General features: G+C 36.1%; 2 protein-coding genes across 4 annotated transcripts in view; one reads left to right on the top strand and one right to left on the bottom strand.

The window, feature by feature from the left end:
- The window catches only part of Ip259 (NSA2 ribosome biogenesis factor-like IP259), a 64,900-nt gene extending 60,826 nt beyond the window's left edge, over positions 1-4,074 (bottom strand). The window contains exons 1-2 of one of the 2 annotated variants that reach the window (XM_090400259.1): positions 3,970-4,061; positions 3,598-3,784 (exon numbers count right to left, since the gene is read on the bottom strand). The gene's annotated coding sequence lies outside the window, so the exon portion shown is untranslated. Of the gene's footprint in view, positions 1-3,597; positions 3,785-3,969 lie in introns of both variants that reach the window. The other variant, XM_090400261.1, reaches the window with a different exon arrangement.
- Positions 1-18,687, top strand: part of Ttc7 (tetratricopeptide repeat domain 7) — a 371,341-nt gene that overhangs the window by 45,037 nt on the left and 307,617 nt on the right. Inside the window, exon 1 of one of the 2 annotated variants that reach the window (XM_090400946.1) lies at positions 4,204-4,308. The exons of the other annotated variant lie outside the window; for it this stretch is intronic. Within the exon in view, the coding sequence (XP_090257072.1) occupies positions 4,302-4,308 (7 nt within the window). The 5' untranslated portion in view covers positions 4,204-4,301. Of the gene's footprint in view, positions 1-4,203; positions 4,309-18,687 lie in introns of those variants that run through there. 2 annotated transcript variants of the gene reach the window in all.

Genomic DNA, 18,687 nt, shown 5'->3' with positions numbered 1-18,687 from the left:
CATGAGAAGAATGAAACTATTGTAAGAAAACTTCTTCAAATAGCTTGTGACAGAAGGAGCTCAAGGTCAAAGAGTGATAAATATGATTATAGCATCAGAGGGGGGGGGGACTTCAGTTAAAGATATATCTGTTCTGCGTCTAGTTGCTAATGGTGATCATTCTGAATGATTTGGGAAGTGGCTAAGTTTACGGATAGTCCATTCAGAACAGGACTGAGGAGTATATTAGGTTCTGTACCATGGTATTAGTTGTTAGTTGGAAGGATAATGGCAGTTTATTAGAAGCTTACAAAAAATATTTAAATGATGCAGTATTTGAATTGTCCTTAGAGTTAAAAGAATAAATAGGGTAGAAATGATATGGATGCAGTCATGTTAAGTAAGAGATTCTTAAGAAAAAGATGATGTGGAAGGATGATGTCAGTTAAGAAAATTATATATAGTGGGCAGAACAGTTACAAGTATGTATAAACAGAACAAGTATGTATAAAAAGAAACTGTCTCTGTAAGCTAAAGACAACCCAGTAATGAGTATGAAATAATAATAATTACTGAATGCCAATGGTATGTGAGTAACAGATGCAGAAGAGAATGTTTATCTAATGAGTGCCTATTTTGCTAAAAGCTGTGAACCTAGTGTATGAAACATTGAGTTAACTGCTACCTCTTCACCAGATAAAGAAACAGCTGAGTTATATGAGGATGAGGTACTAGCTGTTGCACAAACTCAATAAGAATTCAGTAGTAGGAGTGATGAGATATCAACATCTGGCTGTTTCTTTGACTAGGCTATATCATTTGAGTCTCAGAACAGGAGAGATCCCACAGTAGTGAAAAGAATGTATGATAATAATAATAATCATATGATGATACACGGCCATGAGTCCCCTTTACGGAGAGGTACGGCATCATTTCAGTCCCCCAAATTTTATCCGGGTTACGGAACCGGCATAGCTGACGAATCAGGCCTATGGCTGGGTCAGTATTCCTGACTGTAATCCATTTGTGTTCACTGTACCGGTTTGCCTGCTTGTGGGATGAAAAACCCTGTTGTCCACACCCAAGACCGGCTAACTTGGCTATGGCTGAGAAAAATCCTTAAGCTCCTCACGTCGTCGACGGGAATCGAACCTAGGACATTCCTTCCCCAGGCATATGGTTGTAAAGCGCATAGCCACTAGGCTAACCACGTGGATAGAATGTATGATAATCCTGCTCAAAGATGCAAAAAACTGATATGTCTAACTATTCACCTAGTATCTCTGGAATGGTGAAGATTTTGGAAAAGTTGGTAAAAGCCCACATACTTTGCTCTGCTTAATTTTCAATCAAGGTTTTAAAACCTTGATTGAAAATGATGTAGTGATTGTAGATGATGTGTTCTCTATTTGGCCTCATGGCCCAGACAAATTACTCCTTCGTCAGTCACCTCAATAGCCTATATCCAAGAATCCAATTTATGATGGAAAAGGAAAATAACAGTAGTTTACCCTTTCTAGACACTTTAGTAATATACCTTCCTAATGATAACCTTTCCTTCACTGTATATAGAAAACCTACACACACACACACACACACACACAGTTACATTTACAAACTCTCCCACCACCAACCCTCTGAACAATATAGCATTATTAAAACCCTAACCAATAAAGCCCACAGTCTTTGTTCCATTAGAATCTCCCTTTCAATTGAACTCAACCCCCCACATACAACACCTTCCTTTCCAATGGCTACAGCGATTACAGAATTTTAAAAAATATTCAGTTCCTCTCCCATTCCCCGGCCATCTCTTTAGAAGGATTTCAGAAATGCCATCACCATCTTCTACATCTGTGGCACATCAGAAAAATAGCTAGGTCCTTAAAAAAGTACAACGTCTACATAGCCTTTAAGCCTCTCATCATAAACTTGCTACCCTTATCCATTCTATCAAAGATCAGCTCCCTCCTTTCTCAGTGCCTGGAGTACCCTGTTCCTGCAAGTTGGCTTACTTCGAACAGACAGATAGATCAGCAACCATCTGTTTAGAAGAACACAAATCATACATCTACAATCATGGCTATGGTGAATCTGGCCTTGCAGACCATGTTTTGGATATAACTCACAGGATTTCCTAGAGAAAAACCGCCATGCTCCACCATAGTAAATTCAAAAAAGAAAGACTGTTTTTAGAATCTGCAGCAGCACTCAGAAACAACTGAATTTAAATAAATATGGTTGCATAAAACTTCCCAAAATACGGGAAACATTAATTATCAGAGATCCCACTTTACATCCTAGGCCACCTACAAATGGCCATAGAGGGCGCACCACCTAGATAGACTTTAGTCACCCACATGTTTCACTTAGTGTTGTGTTGTATTTGAGTGTGCATTACAAGAGTTATTGTAATCCCTGAAGATGTCTCAGTGACTGAGACAAAATATTGGAAGCATTATAATTAGTTTTTAATCCTTTCCTAGTGCTGTAAATTCCATTAAATCTTTTACATGATGTCCTCCCAGCACTTAAGCCTCAACACACAGAGAATATCCATTTGTTTGTTGATAATGCTAAATTGAGAAGGGCAGTAGTTAATAAAGGTGATTTAAATAAACTGGTAGTGTGGGCCAAGGGTACTTTTTGTGAATTCATTGTGGCAAAGTTTGGGATGAAAAGTTTATAAACTGTGTATTATATTGGCAGAACTGGACTACAAGAAATTGATGAGGCTAAGGATTTTGGGATAATGTTATTATAGGGAATTAAATTTCATTGGTTGTATTGCAAAAGTGAATAAAATAGCTTAAAGAATGACCTGAATATTGAAGAACACTGATATAAATTGGAATGGAATGGGAGCATGGATTGAAATAACTTTTAAGTTATAAATAAAATTTGATTAATATAGTAAAGAGGGGATATGATAAAAATAATTACTAAAGGAGGTTTTACTAAAGTTACTAAACCATTTTGTAGATAGACGTGTAAGAATTTTTTCATTACATGACAAGAGGAGAGAGAGAGAGTGAACAGGGACTCACTCCTGGATGTTGTATAAGAGTGTACTTAGCAAATGACATGATGGCTAGAGTTTTTTGTTTGGGGGAATGAAATGAACTGAAATAGATTGTCAAACAGAGATAATCATGAGTTCTTTGTCAATGAATTAGTTTAAGTAGTGGTATAATAGATAGTATGTGAATACTGGTCATTGTGGATCTCCTTTAATGAGTTTCAGACTTTGTGGGGATATCCATATAATAATAATAATTTATATGATGTTTAGTAAAGCAGAATAAATTTTCCTAAGTAAAAGAAAATGTTTTTAGTAGAGATTTCAAAGTCTTGTAGGGCACACCTTGGTATGCACCACTGTTGTGCATAAAAGAATAACTCATGGAAAAAAGGGATTCAAATTAATTTTAGTAACACTGCCCTTTTCAGATGCATCAATATATATGTATACATTAGAATGGCATATTAAATAGACTTTTTAAAATTTGTTATTTGCTAAATATAACTTTGAAAGTTTTATGTAAGGAAGAAATTTGCAAATTCACATTCCTTTGTTTACATGATCTATTTATATTTATCTGTATGTTATATGCTTACAAGGCGAACTTCTTGAAACATGTAGATAAATATACAGGGACATTAACTGTTTGTTACTATTGAAAAATGTTTCAAACTAGTTATGTAAAGCAAGGAAGCATCTTCCCCAGAGGCTGGGATAATATGAAATTGGCAGATTTTACATTTTTTTTTTTTTTTTTTTCAGTATTACACCTTTCATACTGATCTGAAAAAAAAAAAAGAGGGTCAGTATGAAATGTACTATAAATACAATATAAAGTAATTTTATTTTTTTTATTTATAATTTTATAACTTAAAGAATTGTCAAATAGTTGATGATATTTTTTTAAATTTAATTACAGTGTTAACTGTAAATATTGTTAATCTTTTAGCCAGAAAATGCATGCTTACCTGTTATCTTGTATAAACACAGCCATCAAGACTGTTAGAACATGTCACTTTTGAAAAATATTTCATACAAGGTAGTCTGTATACAAAGGCAAGTGAACATCTTTCCTAGAGTTGCACACATGGATAGCATGACATAAGCAGGTGTTTAAAATAAATCTCGAATCTCTGGCTCCATTTCCAGAAAATTTGGCAGTGCATGTCTTGTGTGTGTTTCAAAAATAGCATGCAGTGGCAGAGAAAGTTATTTTGTTTTCTGTTGTGAAATTAATTTATTTTGAAGAAATTGATTTGAAGGTTGTTATTTCCTTTTAATAACTCTTTTATTTGTGATAATGGGAGGTATGTGCATTTTAAAATCTTCATGCTTATTTGAAAAGTTAATTCATTTTTTCACTGTAACATTATTTTGATGGTGACACTAGTGTAATTTTGTATATATATGTATTTTAAACTGGCCTCCCTTTAGTAAATATAACTCTCTGTCACATCAGACATTATATATAATATATTTATTGATTTTTTTACTTATATATATTTTTTTTAATAATCATTTTTGATTGCTGGTATTTGTTCTGCAAATATTTGGTTTGCATGTAAATGAATTATATATAAAACTTCTGCAGAGAAAATTTTAAAATCCTGCATTTAGACAGGTTATTTATTTGTGCATTCCAAAAGTACAATATTCCTTTTTATCTTATATACAGGTGTGTGTATGCATACGTGCTTGTGATCCCTAAAATTTAGCCACCTAGGTTCCCCATTATTTTTTGACTACATTTCACTTGATATGAATGGAAAATTGTAAGCCTATTTTATGAGTTTTCAGAATGTTATTTTGGAATGTATTGCATGTAATGAATTCATATATTGAATCCCATTCTGAGAGATAATCACAAATTTTTAGAGATTAACAGATAGGTTACCCTTAAATGTAGGTTATACCATTTTTACTTTCACTTAATTCAGAACTGTGCTAATCTTCATTGATTGGTGTGTTTGTCAACATGTCCAGTTATCTGTATTGTTGCAATTTAGGGATAATGTGCTAATTTGAGCCTGAAGGGAAGGGGAAGAAGACATTATTTTTTTAGATAATAACTTGATCACATGATTGCAATGTCTAGGGCTAAACCTCAGAAGTGTAAGATGCTGCTGGAACTGTACTTTTGCCAAACATGATATCAAGTATATCATACTTCAATGAAACCTGGTTGGTCTGCAGCATCCAAATTCTGTGCCATACTTGGATGTTGGTGCTGGATATATCCTCCAGGCAACAGGCAGCAAACTTTCAGACAGGAAGAAACTATCTGTGTCAACTGACATAAGCCAGGGTTGAAGTGAGGCATCCACAGTTTTCAGAGGAAAGATCAAACTGCTGCAGAACTTGTCACTAATAGGTAGAAGATGAGTTTTATAGCCTAGTGTAATACCACCACTTTGCTTACTGGAAGCTGAAATGACCAAAAAACATGTTTGAACTCTAGTGCAATATGAATGATGTTTTCTGAATTAATGAACATCATGAAGAGAGATCCAACATCCCCTATTTTTTGATAAAGCTTCAAGATCATTGTGCCACAGACCATCTGCTGGATAATATATTAGACTGAACCTCCAAGTCTAGTCCTCTCAAAACTTCATTCCACCTGTGCTTACATCCTTTGTTTCTGCTTAAGTGCTCTTACATCAGGAGTTGAATTTTATTAAATCTTCATTTCATTTAATGTGATTGTTATGATGTCCATATTGTAGAAAAATTGTTGGTAAACTATATGCCCTGGATGGTTGTACATTAGTGGCCAAAATTTTCCTTTTGGAAAAAGTGTATTTTTGAGGTTTGATGGCTCATAACACCTTTTTTTTTTTTAAGTAATACCATAAAATTATATATCGATGGAAAGATAATTTAATCAAGAATGTAATGCAATAACTTTTATGAAAGATTTTTTTTTTATTAGAACAGCAGTTATAAAGAAGAAAAGTGAAACACATAGAAAAAATTTTAATTATATACAAAAGATATACAAAAATTCTCACAATGTGAGTTAATACTTAGTTGGGTAGCCTTTAGCATTAATTACGGCATTATAATGCCTTCCCATGGAGTGAACCAAGTTTTTCAGTTCTGCAGCTGTTATAATATGAAACCAAGATTGAATTATTGCTTCTATTAATTGGGTTTTATTGCTGGGTTGCTTCTGACTAACAAGTTTCTGTAGTCAACTCCATAGATTTTCTATTGGGTTAAGGTCTGGGCTATTCCCAGGCCATTCCAGCAGTGGAATATGATCATCTTGAAACCACGTTTTGCACATAGCAGCAACATGACATGGAGCTGAATCCTGTTGAAATATAAATGCTTCATTATCTTGGAAAAGATCACGTGCTGAAGGCTTCAGTTTGTGCTCAAGTATTTCATTTATGTATTTTTGGGCTTTTATATTCCCATTAATCACACAAATTCTGCTCGCAACTTTTGATGTCATACAACCCCAGATCATAACACTAAGTGGGTGTTTCACAGTAGGTGTAATGCAATCAGGATGCAAATATTCTTCAATTCTTCTCCTTACATATTTTATGCCATCACTACCAAACAGGGAGATTTTGGTCTCATCACTCCAAATAACACTGTCCCATTGTTCTGCTGTCCAGTTAACTTAGGTTTTAGCTGAGTTTAATCTTTTCAACCTTTGTTTGAGAGATAAAAATGGCATTTTTCATGGAATTCTAGCATTTAGACCAAATTCCTGCAGTCTACACCGAACAGTCCTTGCACTCAACTTCACATTGTGAAGTTGAGTGCAAGGACTTTACCAGTCTGGTTTTGTAGTGACTGAGTCTCCTTATACCTCTTCAAAAATTTAGAAATGCCACCTTTGGTTAAGTTTCCACCAATTTTTCTTCTAATTTCTTCATAACTAGTCTTGTTCACTTAATAGTACTATTTTACATTGCTTTCTGGGTGACCAGTCAACTCTTTGTACCATTTCTTTAATTTTATTACGTTTTACAAGCTCACTAAATGAAAGAACACAAAATAAACCCAACCAACTTTATAGCAATCACATAACATACTGACAAATGTCCTCCTCTCAGCTCCAATACATGACATCAATAGCTAAATCCTACTGTGACTTTATTGGCTCATTGCTAAAACAAGATGACACCTGATTGGCTCTCTAAACACTCATGCTCATTGGCTTCATTCAAATGAAGAAAAGCTAATTCATATCAACCTAAGCAAGTTGTGCTTCTTTTTTCTGGTTATTTGGCTATAACTTTTTATAGAATACATATAATTGAACAAACTTTGTTGCATTACATTCTTGATTAAATTATCTTTCCATTGATATATAATTTTATGGTATTACACCAAAAAAAAAAAAGTGGTGTTATGAGCCATCAAACCTCAAAAATACACTTTTTCCAAAAGGTTTCAACAATTTTGGCCACTAGTGTACATCACGTGCCATAACACCCAAGATTCAGAGAGGTCGTTGACCTGCATCAGTGATGGTTTGTGGGCGATGATGTATCACAGGTAACCAAGTTGCATTTCTGCAAGAGAGGGGTCAAAACCTCTGTCAAAGTGTGTTAAGACACTGTGTTGGAACCTGTTTTTCAACCCTTGAACAACACTTTGTTTCATGGTAGGCAGTGGACCTTCTAACAGAGCTCAGCCACTGCACACAAGACAAGGACCAAAGAACAGTGGTTGGAGGCAAATTTGCCTGAAGAGATATCACTATCTGATTGGCTGTCTGCAAATCCCGTTTTGAATCTGTTGGACTTCAAATTATGACTAGAGCTTGAGAGCATAGCCTGCAAGAAATGACACCACAGCATTGTCAATCTGAAGGCGGATTTTGAGTGAGCAGTGTCAGTGTTTCCTTTGGGTGTTGTGCATGCCGCTATCGATATGTGGCCTTACATATTTCGGGCATGCATGAAGGCAGAAGGGGGGGGCACATTTCAAACATTGAATACTGCCATGTGCATGTAATACATGTAGTTTCTAATTGCTGAAAGCCCTAAATGAATTACTGATAGATCAGAGGTTTATGCACTGTTCAAGTTGTAACAGTATTTAATGATGGACTAGGTATATTAGGAATGTTTGCTGCAGGCTCTCCTACTTTTTGGAAGTGATCCTGTTAAACATCAGCAGTATGGTTTATTTAAAAAAAATTTAATTAAAAAAAATCAGCTATAAATGTTGGTGTTTTTTATAATTACTTCACAATGAGTGAAGGTTCACAGCACTCTTTGTGCAGCAGAGCTTCTGGAAGAGAGCTCTGAAACTTCTCTACAAACCATATTTATGTAAAAATGATTGCTGCAGGCTTTCCAAATTTTGGGATGTGATTCTGTTAAACACTCAACAGTATAGCTTATTTTTTAAAATTCAGTAATAACTTATCAAAGTGTAATGGCATTTTAGGCTAATTCACTACATATAATGTTGTATGAGCAACATCATGTGCCTTATTGTTATGTATAGATTTAAACATTTGTTCTGCTCTGTTTTGTTATGACTTAATATAACTTAACATTGCACAGATAATGACCTCATTGTTAGTCCAAAAATTCTACCTCTTATAAACTCTATGTATATTTTTATTCATTTCAGTTATTTAAATATACACAGAACTTTTCAGATATATTCATATTAATAAGTTTCTCCTTACTTTCCAGTCATCCTCTATACTAACATGCAGTGGCATCTCACTAATCCGAACTAATAAAAACCGTGCTCGTTTGGATTAGTGAAAAGTTTGGATTAGCGAATTTTCCTCTAAGAGACAACAATACCTAGTGTTTAAGACAAAAATAATCAGATTCTAATGGTACATCAATTTAATTCTGTAAATAAATGAAGTAACTGATAGCAAAAAGCTACTGTACTGTAATGTAAAACTTAATTAATTATACAGCACACAAGTTTATTTTAGTAAAAAATTTAGTTTGTATGTACCTGTATTGTTGAGGATTCTGATTTAATAAAATTGCATAGTTCAGTACATAACTTAATTTGCATAATAAATATCATGTTCTTGTACATAACACAAAATAACACACACAAAAAAAGTTTTATTATTATTATTATGTGACACCTCCAGGTAGTCCAGAGACTCATCGATGGAGGACACCTACTTTACATCTCTCTGTCTCTACCACTCAATCCACCAACTGCCCACTGGTGGCGGGCGGTTGGTGGTTGGTATTTCTTTGTAAAAAAAAAAAGTCACTGCTGATTTTCTTTTGCTTCTTGGAAGCTAAATGTTTTTCAAATGCTTCTACTCGGAGCTGCATTAGCAATAAAATTTTGTGGAATGGCGTATCATTCTGCTAGGCCCATTCTATATACACATTAAAACTGTCAACTACTTCTTCATGTTTTACTTTTTTTTCTTTGAGTTCTTTATTGTCATCATCGTCTTCTAATTTATTCTGTAGCGTCTTATAATTTCAGCATCTGATTTGATTTTGAATTCACTTTCGGTTCTGCCTGTGATCCATTCTGTAACACCTGTTTGTGAAATTTCGACATCTGGATTTATATTTTTAACCAAATTATGCACGTTTTGAATTTCTTCTTTTTGTGTATCACCGTAGTTATCTTGGTAAATTCTAGAAGGCCAGAGTTCTTTCCATGACGCTCGAATTGCTTCAGGTTTGACGACTTCCCAAGCAGCAGGAACTGAGAATGCTACATCCTTCAAATTTATATATTTTTTTTTATCGATGTGGTAATGTCATAATTGGGAAATTACATTTATAATAATAATAATGATGATGATAAAATAATAATAGTTAAAATAATTATTAAATAAAAATAATAGTACACAAAATAAGAATACATAAAACTTTTTTTCTTTCAAACCGCAGTTCTGATTACTGGAGAGTTCAGACTAAAGAGGTTTGGATTAGCAAGATACCATTGTATTTCAGTTTCAGCAGTTTTTTTATATTTGTAATTTTCCATGAATAAAAGCATGTACTTCCATATAGAGGTTATAATATAGCTATGTGTGATCTTATTTAGTTCGCATTTGGACTGCTGGGCACTGATTTGTTTACTTAATTTATGAGATGAAATTTTGAAATGGGTTGAAAGAACATTAACTAAGGTAATGTCAGGTTTCTGGAAAATTGTTAGTATAGATCAAGAGAATGCCACCTGCAAAGCTTTGTGAATAGATGGGACCAGATTAATATGGAAGAGATTTTCTTATAGAGCGCACGTGCACACACACACACACAGAGAGAGGAGGAGAATGTGGGAAAGACTCTAAAATATAAGTATGGAAGTGGGCAACACATGAGCAAATTAATTATCTCTTTTCATGAAATATTCACCTAAATGGTCATTTGCTATTAAGTTATTCCTGCTCTCTTATTGTTTTCTATGTGACATTTTCATGGGTTGGTATCTTTTTTAAGGCATTTCTTTTGGCAGAAACCTCTGATTTTCATTAGTAGACTTTCTTTTCGGCTTTATTATTATTATCGTCTGACCTCCATGGTGTCAGAGACTCATTGTGGGAGGTACACACTATTTTACACAATGCTCATCCAACCATGCCTTAAACTGATTCATTGTGTCTACATTCACAACACACTCAGTCAATGCATTCCACTCACCAGCCACTCTCCATGCAAAGAACCTCCTCCTCACTCCTCTGCTCACACCTTCCTTATACAGTTTCCAGCAATGGCCTCTTGTTCTACTCTCCTCTCCCATTCTATTAAAAATCTTTTCTATGTAAACCTGATAACAACTCCTGACTAGCTTATATATCTCAATCATATTCACGAGGCTCTCAATCTGTCCTCGTACTCCATATTCCAAAGACCACTGACCATCTTTGTGAATCTTCTCTGGACCCTTTCCAACATATGCACATCACTGTGAAACCCCGGGGGGGGCAGTTATGTGCACAATAATTCATATGAGGCCTGATCATGGCTTTATGCAGTGGATCATAACCTCTCTATTTGTGCATGTCAGGGTCCTCCACATCATTGCTATTATCAGATGTGATGTTTTCACAACTTTTGCAATGTGGTCCCTGAATTTCAGGTCCTTGTCCACCATCACTCCTAGATCTCTTATCTCCTCTACTTTAAGTTTCCCCACCAAGTATATACTTTGCATCCCATCATTGCTTACCTAATCCCAAAACCTCACACTTTGCAACATTGAACTGACAGGTCCACCTACCTACCTACCTACCTGCCCATTCATGCAATCTTTCAAGTCCTCCTGTAAGACCATAACATCTGCTTGACTCTGCATTGCTCTCTCCCAATTTTGCATCATCTGTAAACAGCTGCATGTCACTAGTTAAACCCATCCTAATATCATTAACATACAAATTAAACACCAGAGGTCCCAAAACTTATTCCTGCGGTACACCACTAGTGACCTTTCTCTTACAGATATTGCTCCCCCATATACAACTTTCTGATAGCTATCTGACAGCCAATGCTGTCAGATAGCTGAGCCAATGCAGAAGTCTGTTACTTAATCCCATCTGTTTCAATTTATTTAACAGTTTGTCATGTGTCAGTCTATCAAAAGCCTTTGCAAAATCAAAGCACACCACTGTATATGCATCTCTGCTGTCCAAGGTATTTGTCACCTTGTCATAGTATATAAGTAAGTTAGTGAAACATGATCTCTCCTTAACAAATCCATGCTGATAACCACAGAGAATACTGCTGTCAACCCATTTCTGTATCCTACTTCTCACCAATTTCTCCACTCTATCGAAAGCTTTTGCAAAATCCAAGTATATTACTGTATATGAATCTTCCCTATCCAATGTATTTATCATCTTGTTATAGTACTTAAATAAGTTAGTAAAACATGATCTCCCTTTAATAAACCCATGCTGATAACCACAGAGAATACTGCTGTTATCAGTCCCTTTTTATATCCTACTTCTCACCAAACTCTCCAGTACCTTCACCACAACTCCAGTTATACAGATTGGTCTACAGTTTCAAGCTATAGCTTTATTGCCATCTTTATGCAGTGGAAAAATTATTTCCTCCTTCCACTCCCTTGGAACCTGTGCTGTTGTGACACTTATTAAAGAGGCATGCCAATGCTACTGCAAGTTTCCCAGAACATTCCCTTAAGGTGCATGGTGATATGTCATCAAATCTTATTTCTTTATTGACATCAAGTTATTTATTTCCTCAAATACCTCCTCACTTACAATTAAGCCATCCTCTCCTATATCCTCTACACTTAAGTTCCTCATAATTCCACCCTGATCAGGATGAAACACCCATATAAATTGATCACTGAGTACCTCAACAATGTCTTCTGCATCAGCTATTCTACCATTTTCATCCATTAACATCATCCTAACATGATCATTCTTCCTTCTACTCGCCACATATCTAAAAAAAACTCTAGGGTTTGCCTGATTTGCCAATTTCTGTTCATACTGCACTGTTGTTTTCCATACTAACTGAGTCACTCTCTTGTTTCTTTATACTCTTCATGTAACTGATTATTACCATTATTCATCTTGTACTGTCTCCAAAGTACCTTCTTCCAGATTTCATGCTTAAGCTCCTCATTCATCCATTTTACACTTATCCTTATTCAGCCTTTTGGCCTTCGGAATACATTCACACATGGATGCTGTTATGTATTTGTCAGTTCCCAAGTAGCATTTATTTCCTTACCACTCAACTCCTCATTCCATGCTATAGTTCCAAGCTGTCTCCTAAGCTTGTCATAATCACCAGCCTTATAATTCCATATATGTCCTTTCCTCACAAAAGTCTGCATATGGCTAGCCAGGTGATCACTTCATGATCACTCTCACCAACTGGAGGAAAGTGTGAAACCACACTCACAATTAAATCTTTTTATGAAATGATCAGATCTAAAACTTGATCCTTGCATGCCCCTCCATGGGAAGTACCTGTTTGTGGTGGAGGGGATCCTCCAGTGATGGTACTGGACCTTTTCATTCTACCTCCTTTTTTTTTTTTTTTTTTTTTTTCTTCCCATATTCTTTGCTCTACTTCTCCTCAGTCTTTTTTGCTATCTATTTTTTCCAGACTTCCATCACTGGGATCTAACACCCTGTTGCTGTGCAGTGTGACCCATGAACAGCTGACTGGCAGTTCTGGATGGGCCAGCCAGGATCAATTGGCTAGTGAGCTTGCAAGGGTCAACGGCGTTCCAGTAAGTCTCTCACCCCATGGTCCAGGGTTTGGGATTCTAGGCTTGCTGTAGTGATGGTATAGTGTCTGAGATAGTCCTGGCATTCCACTCCTGATTGCAGTCATTGCTTTCCAGTCAGTGGGCACCCATGTGTGTTTCCATGGTTGGTGGGGAGCTCTGACGGTAAACTAAGAACTCCTTTAGCATAAATTCTTCATCTTCAAATGTTTCAAGCAGTCCCAACCAAGTACTGATACCATAGATACCACATTTGGTAACAGAAGTAAGAAACAAAAGATATATGATACTAGTATAAATGTACCAGTGGTCATTCATGCAATAGGTGAAAAGCCAGTAGGGAAAATTCTTTAGGGAAAAGGGTTTAGAAGGACTGGCAGAACCCTCCCATAACTGTTAAGAAATTGTTGTCTGGTGATATCCATGTTTCCACACGGATGTGTTTCTCGGAATGTTGTCGACACAACATTCCGAGAAACTACTAGGAGCAACGTCAATGGGTACAATACCAATCACAGTAACACCTCATAAATCACTCGATTCCTGTATAGGAGTGTCAGAATGGAATCTCCTGGATGATCCTGATGAGGAGATATATTTAGAGCTTAAAGATCAGGAAGTGATGGGTGTGAGGTGAATCCTGATACATAGATGGTCGCTTGATTTCAACCAGGAACATACTGCTTACTTTTGATATACCTAAGCATTAGGCATCTGCAAAAGCAGATGCCTAATGCTAATCCTTAATCTGCTAAGCTTTAAATGTCAGAAATATGGGCATGCCCAAACTGCCTGTCATGGTTCTACCACCTGTGTCCAATGTGGTAGTAAAGAGCATAATAACAAATCCTGCAAAAAAAGGTAAATGCACCAACTCTCAGGGAGATCATCCAGCTTACTCTCATGCATGTCAGAAGGGGAAAGATAAAAAAAGAAATACAAAAAATAAAAACAGAACAAAACATATCATATCAGGATGCAAAAAGAAAGCTAGCCATCATCACACCTGCTCCAAGATCCTCGTATGTTTTGTAGAATTAAGAAAATGCCAACATCAGCTCCAACTCGTATGTCTATTCCACTATCTGATAATTTCACTATACCTGAACTTCATGATCGCAAGTGCTTCTCTGTTGAGCGCATCAATCACATGACCCAGAGAGTACTCCAAAAATGGTCTCATTCGTTGAGAACTCACTTGTCAAAAAAATTATGGCAAAAATATCACTTGCAGATCACCAGACATCCCCACAGAAAAAATGGATATTTCAGTATCCACTGAAAGTAAATTAAACTTACCAACTGACTATAACACATCAAACATATTGAATATTTTACCAGAGGAAGAGATGGACACTGGCCATCCATACTTCCCAAAAAACAATTAATAAATATAAACCTGACAAAGGTAGGCCCTCAGCCTCCCGAAAACCAGACAAGTCTATAAAGCCAAAATAATAGGAAATTTTTTACAACGGAACTGTCATCTGTTTTGCTAGAACTGATCGACATTCTTGTGTCGATGATCTTGATATCATCGACACAAGAATGTCGATGATTTTGACCAAGATGATAGCAGGTCTGTGGAATGAACCTTATGAGAATAGGTTGAGGATTTGTGGGTTGCAGAAATTGGACGATAGGCGAAGGAGGGGTGATATGATTGAGACATTCAAATTACTGAAGGGTTTTTATAAGATTGATCCAGAAGATATTTTTGAAAATATGACTGGTGGTGGGAGGACTAGGGGCCATGCATGGAAGCTAGGCAAGAGCGTGGTTGACAAGGGTGTTAGAGCTAGGTTTTTTACTTGGAGAGTGGTGAATGAGTGGAATAAGCTTCCAGAGTCTGTTGTGGGTGCTACGACCGTGAATGAGTTCAAGGCAAGATATGATAGATACTGTGTGAATGTTGAATAGTTGTTCCAGACATGATGTTAGGGCCTCCCTCGATGAGTCTGTCGACTCCATGGAGTTTCCCGGAACAATAATAATAATAATAATATCAAGATTTTGTTGCCGACACACAAATGTTTCTGTCTACAGGAACTATACTTAAGACCCAATGAGGATCCTACCTTTAGGAATTTCACTGTTGTATGCAATCATATTCCTAGATCATATTCCTTTCCATCATGTTCAACTTAATACTTGGTGGAACTCAGAATGCCAAACAGCCAAAAAAGATCAACACTTGGGGTCTATTTCATAGATACCCCACCACATCAAACTTAATAGCTTTTAAGCATACTCGGGCCAAAGCACATTATGTGAGATGTCAGAATTAAAAGCAATCATGGATCCAATTTACCACATCAGTTAATCAAAAGACCAGTCCAAAAATTGTATGGGATAAAATCCAGAAAAATGAAAGGTAGATATAGAATGCACCGATTGTCTATCTTAGACCATAACGGAAGTGCTATTGCTGATTGCAGACACTTTGGGAGAAAAATTTGCCAGAATCTCAGCAACAATTTCATATCCTCCTAAATTTTTAAAACTGAAAGAGCAGCAAGAGAAACAAAGGCTAATTTTTCTACCAATTAGCATCATCCATACAATCAGCCATTTGTTTAGGAGGAACTAAAAAGAGCTCTTCTGCTGTCTCACCCTGGTGCAGTAAGATCCCGTGACATCCATTATGAAATGATAAAACAGCTACCATCATTTTCTATGGATCTCCTTCTCTTAATATACAGCAGAATACTTTCATAGAAAGAGTTTCCAGATTCTTGGCATAGGTCCGTTGTCATTGTTATCTCAAAACCATGAAAGGATCCAACACAAGCAAATATGAGGGTGGTCTGAAAAGTTCTCGGCCTCGACCATAGATGGCAACACTATCGGCATGATTTTTTTTTCTAAGTCGGTACATCTGTCATAAGCATCCATGTGAAATTGCAAGTCATTCTATCAAGTAGTTTGTTTTATACAGCTGTCTGAAGCAAAAGTGTTGTCTGTATCCCTTGAAATGGATAAAATAAAGTGTAGTGCAGTTATAAAATTCTTCGTAAAAGAAGTTTAATGCCAAAAGAAATTCCTTCGAAGTTCATAAAAGTTTATGAGCACTCTTCTCCTTCGTTTTGAACAATTAAGAAATGGGCTGCCGAGTTTAAACATGGCCATACCAGCTTTGAATATAATCCACATGAAGGACGTCCAAAAAGTGTAGCAACACCAGAAATCGTTGATCAAGTGTACGATATGTTACTGGATGACTGGCGAGTCAAAGTGCGTGAAATTGCTGAGACTATAGGCATTTTAAAAGAATGTGTAGGATATATTTTTCATGAAGAATTGCAAATGAAAAAGCTTTGCGCAAGATGAGTGCCGCACATGCTCATAGTAGATCAAAAACTCACTCGCATGAAAATCTCTGAACAGTGTTTGGAGTATTTTACCAAGAATAAAACTGATTTTGTGCATCGATTTATTACTATGGATGAGACTTGAATTCACCATTATACACCGGAATCCAAACAGCAGTTAAAACAGTGGACAGAAGTTGGTTGTTCAGCACCAAAGAATACAAAGTCCGTTCCATCAGCAGGAAAGGTTATGGCATAAGTGTTTTGGGATGCTAAAGGTATTTTGTTTATTAATTATCTTGAAAAGGGTAAAACAATTACCGAGGAATATTATTCTGATCTTTTAACCAGACTAGATGAAAAAATTTGTGAGAAAAAACCCTGTTTGTAGAAGAAAAAAATCATCTTTCATCAGGACAATACATCTGTCCACAAAGGTGTTTTGGCAGTGGGAAAATTAAGGGATCTGCACTATGAATTGTTGGAACATCCACCCTATTCCCCCAATTTTTTTTTTTTTTCTCCCTTTGACTTCTATCTCTTCCTTGACTAAAACTCTTCCTTGCTGGTCAGCGTTTTTCTTCAATGATTGCAGCTGTCGAGGGGTATTTTGCAGACCTTACTGAGAACCACTACAGGGACAGGATAATGGCATTGGTGCATCACTGGAATAAATGTATTAGTCTTAAGGGAGATTGTGTTGAAAAATAAAAATAATTTTGAAATTATAAATTCATTTTTTCATTGTTAGGCCGAGAACGTTTCAGACCATCCTTGTAATTATCAACCTATTGCTCCGACTAAAGAAAATACCAGAGAAAAATGGTTAATGCCAGGCTTCTCTGTTATTAGAAAGCAATGATCTCTCCAATACACAATGTGGGTTCTGTAGACACCGTTCAACTTTAGACTATTTGGCTTTTTTAAAAACTTGTATAAGAGATGTGTTTCTGCATTTTTGAAGCAGGAACATCAGGTTATAGAGGTCTTTTAATATGCCATATCTCCAGGCTGTGTGGTAAGCATATAAAAAGCTTACCACACAGCCTAGAGATATGCATATTAAAAGTCCTCTATAACCTGGGACTCAAAGGACACCTTCCTGTATATATTAAAAACTTTCTGTCCACGCAAACCTTCCAAGTTAGAGTGGGAAGTACACTATCTCAAGCATATCATCAAGAACAGAGTGTTCCTCATAGTTCTGTCTTAAGTGTGACACTTTTTGCTATTAAAGATAACTCAATCACTGAACAGCTTCCTCCCACTGTAGACGTTGCTGTATATGTTGATGACTTCACAATTTACTGTCACTCTCGTAACATGAGAGTAATTGAAAGACAACTTCAACAATCAATTGATCATGTTTCTCTGTGGACTCTTAGTAATGGGTTCAGGTTTTCAACAGAAAAAAGTGTCAGTGCATGCTTCTGTTGTAAACATACTCTTCACCCAGATCCTGAATTAAGAATGGGACGAACTGTTATTGCAGTAGCTACAGAAGCCAAGTTCTTGGGATTTCTATCACACATTTATCAACTAAGAGAAAAGTGCAAGAGAGCTTTGACCCTCCTTCGCAATCTATCCTCTACTGAGCGGGGTGCTGATCGATCTTCATTGCTCCATCTTTATCATGCACTTATAATTTCAAAGCTGGATTATGGGTCTCAAGTCTATGGTTCTGCAAGACAGAGTGACCTGCGATGGTTGGATTCCATCCATCATCAGCTTATATGGATGGCTACTGGTGCCCTTCGCACATCACTCACTCAAAGTCTTTATGTTGAAGCAAATGAACCAGCTCTATCACTTAGACGGAGACAATTGTCTCTTAATTATGCCTCAAGATAGTCTCTCCCAGATAATTCTACATGGATTAGTCTCTTTTCTCTGCTTTGGGAAGCTAATTATCACACACTTCAGACTGTTATACATCCTTTTGGTATGTGTGTTAAAGAGCTGTGCAAGCTCTTTGTATGAACAGGCTAGCTGCCTCAGGAAAAAGTTATTAGTGGGGTCCCAAAATATTTGCAAAAAATAATTTTTTTTAATCAAAAAATCATATAATTTTATTAAACATAATTTACAAACATTAAATACGTATAGTTATATATTAAAATATTTCCCATATCAACATATCTCTGAAATATCAAAAATTCTATTATCAAATTTTCTTAGAAATTTGAA

The sequence above is a fragment of the Typopeltis vanoorti genome, chromosome 11 (assembly GCF_054136105.1).
Source record: "Typopeltis vanoorti isolate ZY-2024b chromosome 11, IOZ_Tvanoo_1.0, whole genome shotgun sequence".
NCBI lineage: Eukaryota > Metazoa > Arthropoda > Arachnida > Uropygi > Thelyphonidae > Typopeltis > Typopeltis vanoorti.
This window is presented reverse-complemented; position numbering and strand designations above follow the sequence as displayed.